We start from the raw sequence: 8,334 nt of genomic DNA, 5'->3' as shown, positions 1-8,334 counted from the left end.
AGAGGGGGATAAAAATACAGCTTTTTTCCATGCACGGGTAAAAACTAGGAGGCAAAGGAATAGACTTTCATGTCTGCAAAAGGAAGATGGGAAATGGTGTGAGACGGAACAGGAGATAGAGGAGGAAATATGTAATTTTTATAAGGCAGTTTACACATCCTCTCAACCGCATGCCTTTGAAGCAGTCACTGAAGGTGTCCCTTGTACAGTCACATTGGAGATGAATGCAAAACTGATTAAACCAGTGGATGAAAAGGAAGTGAAGGCTGCTTTATTTTCTATGCACCCGGATAAAGCCCCAGGTCCGGATGGTATGTCCCCTTTGTTCTTTCAAAGATACTGGAATACTTGTAAAAATGATATTGTGATGGCTATTCAAAGTTTTCTTGCTAGGGGACATCTTTTAAAAGCTTTGAATGAAACAATAGTGACCTTGATTCCAAAGGTAGAAGCTCCCATTAACCTGTCCCAGTATAGACCTATATCTTTGTGTAATGTTGTCTATAGAGTTATTGCAAAGGTGTTAGCAAACAGGCTAAAAAGAGTCATTCCAAACTGCATTAGTCCTGCCCAATCTGCTTTTGTCCCGGGTAGGCACATCCTTGATAATGTCATCCTTGCACATGAACTGATGCATTTTTTGAAAAATAAGAGAACAGGCAGAAATGGTTTCATGACCCTTAAACTTGATCTATCAAAGGCCTATGATAGAATAGAGTGGCAGTTTCTTGGGAGAATGATGATGAAGATGGGTTTTTGTCCCACTTGGGTAAGATGGATCCTTAACTGTGTCACCACTGCAGTCTATTCTTTTAATGTAAATGGCAAAAAAGTGGGATATGTGAAACCTTCCAGGGGAATTAGGCAAGGAGATCCCCTCTCCCCGTATTTGTTTCTTATTTGTGCTGAGGGGTTATCAAACTTGATGAATCAGAGACTCAACAATGCAGTCGTAACAGGGGTCAAGGTGGGAAAGGACTGCCCAAAATTGTCTCATCTTTTGTTTGCTGATGACTCTCTTTTTTGTTGTAAAGCTAACGTACAGGAAGCAAAACAAATGAAAGAGATGTTTGCAGTCTATGAACAAGCTTCAGGACAGGCCATTAACTATGAAAAGTCAGCAGTTTTCTTTAGTGCCAACACAAAACATGAGCTAAGGAAGGAAATCTGTGCGGAACTTGGAAATATGAAGGAGGCGGCCAATGGAAGATATCTAGGACTACCTATGCTAGTAGGGAGATCAAAGCAACAAGTGTTCAGCTATATTAGGCACAAGGTGAAAGATAAGCTACAAGGATGGAAGAGGAATTTGCTTAGCCATGCAGGAAAGGAGATTTTGATTAAGTCTGTGGCAATGGCACTGCCCACGTACACCATGTCATGTTTCAAACTCCCAAAAGTGCTATGTAAGGATATCAATAAGATGATAGCAAATTTCTGGTGGGGAGGTGGAGAAAATGAGAGGAAAATACATTGGACTAGTTGGGAAAAAATGTCGCAGGTGAAGGGAAAGGGGGGGCTGGGTTTTAGGGACTTGGAAAAGTTCAATGAAGCACTCTTAGCAAAGCAACTGTGGAGAATACTGTCCTGTCCAGATTTGCTTGTAAGCAAGATTATGAGGGCAAAGTACCTAGCACAACCACAGAACTGGGAGAAAGACATTCCTGGAGCAGCTTCGTGGACATGGAAAAGTATTTTTGGAACAAGACAACTGCTGACAAAAGGACTAGGAAAGATAATAGGTGATGGGAGAACTGTTGATATTTGGCAGGATAACTGGTTGCAAGGGAGTGAGGAGGGGAGGATTAAGACTAGAAGGGAACCACAGTGTACACTAAGAAAAGTGGATGAGCTGATAGTGGATGGAGCTTGGGACCAGCAAACACTGAACCGGTGGTTCATAGCAGAGGATATCCAAAAGATCAAAGCTATTCCACTCAGTTTCACAGGCTGCCAGGATCGTTTGTATTGGAGATACACCAAATCAGGTGCGTTCACGGTAAAATCTGCATATGATGTATCAATGGAAATAAGGAAGCACAAACAAAAGGAAAGAAGGCAAGGAGATAGAGGAAGTACAAGTTATGCTCAACAGAACTCCAAAGTTTGGAAGAATGTATGGGCATTACAACTGAAACACAAACTGAAGCACTTCATATGGAGGTGCCTGCATCATAGCCTGCCAGTGAATGAGCAACTACATAAGCGAACAGGCAAAGGCAGTCCAATATGTAGTAGCTGTGGGGAAGAGGTGGAAACGTTAGAACACATGTTGTTCTTTTGTAACATGGCTGAAACGACCTGGAAACTTGCACCCATACAATGGGATGGGTTGAGGGATATGAGAGGAAATTTTGTAAGATGGTGGGAAGGGATATTAGGAGCAAAAACTAGGGAGCAAGGACACGACCACATAGCGCTGACTGTGAATATCCTTTGGCAAATATGGAAGGCAAGGAACAGGACAGCTTTTGATGTTTATGAGACAGACCCAAGGGAAACAATGCAGAAAGCTGTGGGTGAATGGAATGAGTATATAGAAGCCCAACAAGATATAACAGGAGAGTTCATTCAACAAACAACAATCTCAAGCAGAATTAAGACATGGAGGCCACCATCACGGGGTACGATAAAACTAAATACTGATGCTGCATTCTCACAAAATTTAGAGAGAACAGGTATAGGTGTTGTGGCCAGAAATGCTGAAGGGGAGCTGATGAAAGTCTGGGCAAGAGCTGAAGTAAAATGTAGTGAGCCACGGGTGGAGGAAGCAGCAGCAATTAGGATGGGAATGCAAATGGCCTGGAAAGCAAACTGGAGGGCAGTTGAGCTTCAATCAGACTGCAAAGACGTGGTGGATATGCTAAACAAGAAACAAAAGCAGCAAAACAGCATCGGGGTCATCCTTGAGGATATAGCAAATATGAGAGGTTTGTTTGAACAATGTACTTTCTCTTTTGTGCATAGAGATGGGAATAGATGTGCACATAGTGTAGCAAAATTTGCTGTCAAGCTAACAACAAATGTTGAATGGGATGTATGTTTTCCCATGTGGCTCCAAGAGGAAGCCCAAAGTGACCTCAGAGGAAGCGAATCTGCTGTATCTAAATCTTGTAATATCAAGTTTACAAAATGAAATGAAGTTATGATGTATTCGACAAAAAAAAAAAGAAAGACACCACTTAAAATGTTGTTTATTAGGACACTTGCAATTTTACAATGTAGTGAAACTCAGCTGGAAGGTAAAATTACAATATGACAGTAAATTACTGCATCATAAATACGCTGCTGAAAGTACAAGCTTTATTCGTGCATGCCCGGTTTAAAATCTATTTGTTCTCTGAAATCTCAATATTCAATCCCTTGGGGAAACGAATACCAGTAGGTGTCCGGATTCTCTCTGCTCCGTTGGTAACTCTCCAGCTGAAAATTCAAATTAGACAAGTTTTTTGATCAGTTATCACTTTCTTCTTGCAATCATGCATATTAAAAAACCGAAGAAGTTAAGTGGACATCAATTTATACTATATAGGAATTAGCTTCTTCTATATGTATTTAAGCGAAGATGGTGAGAATTGTGATTTGGAAATCCTTACGTGTATTTTGTGACCAAGTAATGCAGAAAAATTGACATCTGCACCTTTGCATAGTCAGCACCAACGCAAAGCCTCGTACCACCAGCAAATGCCATGAAATTTTTTGATCCCGCGTGTAATTCTTTGCCCTTTTGATTGAAAAAACAGCAGAAAAACCCTGAATCATTTTTACTTCATTTTGTTTAACTTTTGTTTTCTAAGTTTATCTTTCTTGTGTGCATATATTACTCAAATCTGTCGATGATCAAATTACCTCCCATCGCCATGGGTTAAATTCATGGGGGTTTTTATATACATTAGGATCCAAATGAACAGATGATGGACAAACCATTACGGTCCAGCCAGCAGGAATTGTATACCCTGCAAATCATTCGCACTTATTAGTCAAAACTGGAAGTTATAATGGAGGAAAAGAAGAACAAAGGAAACAAATCATTTATTTTCTATATTATTACTCCCATGAAAAAATGCCCGACCCAAGTAGTTACTAAAGAGAGTTTTTCTTTCTTTCTTTTCTTTTTTTTTTCCTTTTTTCTGCAGGAGAAAGGTATCACTGGTCCAAAATAAAGAAAGTGTGACAAATGATTTTCAAGAAGATGCCAAATGACATATTGAAGCATACCTTTTACTTCAACTTCCTTGACAACTTTGCGCAAAATCCCAGGAGTAATATTTGCAAGCCTAAGTGTTTCATTTATAACCTACAGTAGACAACAAAACTTAAGATGTAAATGGTCTAGCTCACTATATGATTCAAATGATAGATACAATGAAATGTCTGGTTAATTGAAACGTACCATGTGCGTGAAAGTCATAGACTTGTACTCTTTCCATGAAATAGCAGAACCTTCTGTTTCTCGCATTTTAAGAATATTTTCATGTTCTCTCTACAAAAATGATTGACTGTTTAAGTATGAAGTAATCTTACATATTTTGTTAGTGTAAACATCTAATCATAACAATATATACCGTCAGTAAATATAAAATATTAATCATTTAAGTATTGAACTTGCACAAGAATTGGAGAATTAAAGGGTAAATACAGATGACAGCGGGCCAAATAGTTTCGGAAAGTCACGGACCTTTAGTTCAGCCATAACACGTGGATGGCCATCTAGATACCTCAAGGCCACAGTCAAAGCTGTTGAAGTCGTTTCATGGGCAGCAAATAGAAACAAAAATACCAGGTCCCTCGCAATTTCTTCATTCAAAAAAGTGTCTTCTTTCTTTATTTGCTCAAGTAAATGGTCCGCAAAGTCATAGTCATTCGTAGCTCCATCATTGCCTGAGCGCTTCTTCTCAAAGATGTCGTGGATGACCTTCATTGCTTTCTTACGTCCCTGGAAAATGAAAATCATAAAAATCATATCGTTCGTTCAATCTGATACAGCATATATGAAAGCATATATATTTTACTTAGTCATATATTTATAATGAATATCTTTTTTTTGAGGTATAATGAACATCGATCTTTCAATATAAAAAGAATTCCAAATGACGAACAACAACAACAATTGATTACTTGTAAGCAAGCGTGGAATGGTGTTCCAGGGATGTTGAGAGGAAATGAGATCAAGCCATCCATGAATGCCTTATAACTGTCTCTCAATTTTTGCTGATCCTTGCTTTCTTCATAGCCAAGCATCTTCTTGGCAGCATATTTAAATACCAACTGGAGAAAATGAGATTGTTAATTACTACTTTTCAGCAATGCTCTGTACGTATAGTCCGAATTCGTCCTGATTAATATAATCAAATAGTAGGATGCTAATGAATTTACCTCTGCAGTTCCATCTTTACCATCTAATTTTCCAAGTTTACTCCAAGATCTTAGAGATTCTTGAGTGCTCTCATCCATTTCATATATTAGCTTCTCTCTTAAGGCTTCGGGGCTAACAAACTTGAACGTTAAGCTCTTGAGGTACTTGTGGAAGCCTCCATGATGGGCAACTACACTTTGTTTCCCAATTATCTGGAAGAGACTCTCAGTATACCAAATTTGGAAAGCATTACCTTCTTGCTGGAAGACGCGGTAGTTGACGTCAGCATCAGTTGATACAACGATTGGCTGCCCAACTATACTCGTGCGAAAAATTGGCCCGTATCTGAAATTGCCCAAAGAGGAAAAAAAAGGAAACAATGAAAAGCTAGTCAAAGATAAAATATTCTTAACTATTACTGCTGTCATATTATTAAAATATATATATATATATATATATATATGTGTGTGTGTGATAGCTGGTTAAGAAGTGGTTAGATAACCACTGGAGTATTGAGTTTTATCCGGAGTCAGTTTTATCCACAGTAGTTGGAAATGAAAAGGGTGTGAAGTAAAATAGGAGGCAAAAAAAAAAAAAAGCGTTAGAAAGGTGGAATATCATCGGATGCATAAGGGGTGAAGTACTCAATTGTTTCTCCTATAATTGGTAATCCCATCGAACCTGGTGGTAATCAATGTTTTTAAACTCGGACCGGCCAGCGAACCGGAGAGGGGTCCGGTTCACGGTCCGACCGGCCGGTTCAACGGTTCAACGTCTTTTTTTTTTTTTTTTTGCAGTTGCAACTTTAATACTGAGTATTTCACAGGTCTTCACTCTATACTCTACACTGAAACTTGACTGCTAATGTACAATTTAACATGATTATTAATAACTTAAGTTCCTAAAATACATTCATCAATATAACTTAAAATTAAATTTAAGTTGAGATAATAATAAATTTTTTAAAAGTTATACATAAAACCTGGAATGATAAATATAACTAAAATATCATAATTCATCGCAAATTTTCATAATTCATTACAAACATAAATAGATATAGTCCAAATGTTCATCAATTATCACAAACAAAAACACAAAAATAAATAAAATAAATGTTGACGTTCTTCCACAATTCAAAAAAAGTTCATAGAAAAGTCCAACTCATAGTCAAGGCAAATAATTTGAATAACAAACTTCCATCATTGGCATGACAAGGCAACAGCACCCATTTCACAATTTCATCAATTTAACCTGAAAAAATTAAAAAGTTTATTATAAAAAATATAAATCTAATTGGTGAAACTAAAGAAAAAGCCAAAAAATTTTGAAAAACAAAGATACAACCAAACAAAAAAAGAATCAACTGCTACTAAACATCACTAATTAACATGTTATATTCCAATCATTATCTTCATCACCATCTTTTACTTGCGTTGCATCCTTTATTTCCTCAAGTATACTCGACTAGAAGAACCAATTTAGACAAATATACATCTCTTACTTTATTTTTATTTATTTCCCTATCAGTTGGTGAAACAAACTATTTTGGATATAATTAAAATGGTTAATCAAAAACATCTTATTGCACATTTCAAATTATTGTCTAGTAAGCATTTCATCGTAGTACGAGAGGAAAGCAAATGAACAATGTAGTACTAGATATTTTCCAATTCCTATTATTCCTGTTCCACTATTCAAACGAAAAATACTTTGCTGTTAGGCATGATCCTTTTGGTTATCTTTAGGCAAGATTTTTTATTTAACTATAAATTAAATCAGGACATATACACAAGTTACGGCAAATATTTATGGACGGAACAAATGTCATGATGTATTGTCACAAAAACTAAATAAGTGCTCTAATCTCTACATAGAAAACAAAAATCAAGAAAAGGCAAAAATCAACTAAACATAATATAGAAAACAAAAATCAAGAAAAGGCAAAAATTAAACTCACAAGATGGAAATGCTCTGGAGTCTTGTCTAAAGATAATAGTGTGATGATCTTGTCATGGGTATTAGGAAGTGGAAGGATTATGAAGAAAAATTAAGAAAAAAAATCAAGAGGAGAACTGGAGATTGGAGAATCTGAGGAGTGGAGGAAGTGAAGCCGAGGCAACTGAAAAGAAATGTGCCGTCTGCACTTTGCTAGGTCTTTTAGGGTTTTTTTTATTTAATCTGATTTTAGTTTTTTAGGTAAGTCAAGTAACATTCTACATATCCTCTGGCTGTGGTTTAGCGGTACGCGCACGTTATTCTGGTCATGGAGACCAAAGTTCGAACCTAATAGCTTTCACTTTTATTGTTTTGAATTTGAGGCATATTTGAAAATTTGAGAACCGCCGGTTTGCGGTTTAGACGGGTTCGTCCGATTCATCCGATTCGTAGCGGTTTTACATTAGGCTCCGGGTTTGATACTGGACCGGACCGGTGACATGGCCGGTTCGCGATCGAACCGGCCGATCCAGTCCGGTTCTGAAAACATTGGTGGTAATACCCCGTTACACTTGGGGTTTCTCCACCTGTATACCCTGTGGCTGAAAAGCACAATAATGAGAGCAATAATAGCACAAGCAAACAACATGGTCCTTGGTTAGTGTACTGGAAATGTAGGGGAAAAATGAGAAGAGAGTAGCTACAATTGATGTTGTTTGCTATGAAGGAATCTTGGTATTTGGAGCTGCTTAAATAGATGGAGAGCTCAAGCTCTGACAAGGACGCGCTGTAAGAATGTTGGCGATAGACATATTACCTTTTCTTTTTTGTTATTGCAACATTAGCGCTTGGTCACGGCGGCTACAGATTCAAAGTCTAAAGACCAATAGCGCTTGATCACGGCGGCTAGAGAGGCCCGAGAAAAAGTCTATCTTGTACAACGTCGGCTACAGATTCAAAGTCTATCTTCCATAAATACCCTTATGCAAAATATTTAATTCGTTGAATGTCAGAATCGGAGGGTAATGCCTATTGGATTTTAA

At 37.6% G+C, this 8,334-nt stretch overlaps 1 protein-coding gene and 1 long non-coding RNA gene across 2 annotated transcripts; both read right to left on the bottom strand.

Moving 5' to 3' along the window:
• Positions 1-3,332: 3,332 nt before the first annotated feature.
• On the bottom strand, positions 3,333-3,731 carry LOC140037005 (uncharacterized). Its single transcript, XR_011840782.1, has 2 exons — positions 3,597-3,731; positions 3,333-3,423 (listed from the first exon to the last, which is right to left on the bottom strand). It is a non-coding gene; the product is annotated as an uncharacterized lncRNA (long non-coding RNA).
• A 109-nt stretch (positions 3,732-3,840) lies between these two features.
• On the bottom strand, positions 3,841-5,784 carry LOC140036253 (cytochrome P450 87A3-like). The gene is made up of 6 exons (XM_072077593.1): positions 5,377-5,784; positions 5,119-5,268; positions 4,679-4,936; positions 4,394-4,483; positions 4,219-4,297; positions 3,841-3,956 (listed from the first exon to the last, which is right to left on the bottom strand). Exons 1-6 carry the CDS (start codon positions 5,782-5,784, stop codon positions 3,841-3,843), a joined length of 1,101 nt encoding a protein of 366 aa, XP_071933694.1.
• Positions 5,785-8,334: the final 2,550 nt, after the last annotated feature.

The sequence above is a fragment of the Coffea arabica genome, chromosome 2e (genome assembly GCF_036785885.1).
Source record: "Coffea arabica cultivar ET-39 chromosome 2e, Coffea Arabica ET-39 HiFi, whole genome shotgun sequence".
Taxonomy (NCBI): Eukaryota; Viridiplantae; Streptophyta; class Magnoliopsida; order Gentianales; family Rubiaceae; genus Coffea; species Coffea arabica.
This window is presented reverse-complemented; position numbering and strand designations above follow the sequence as displayed.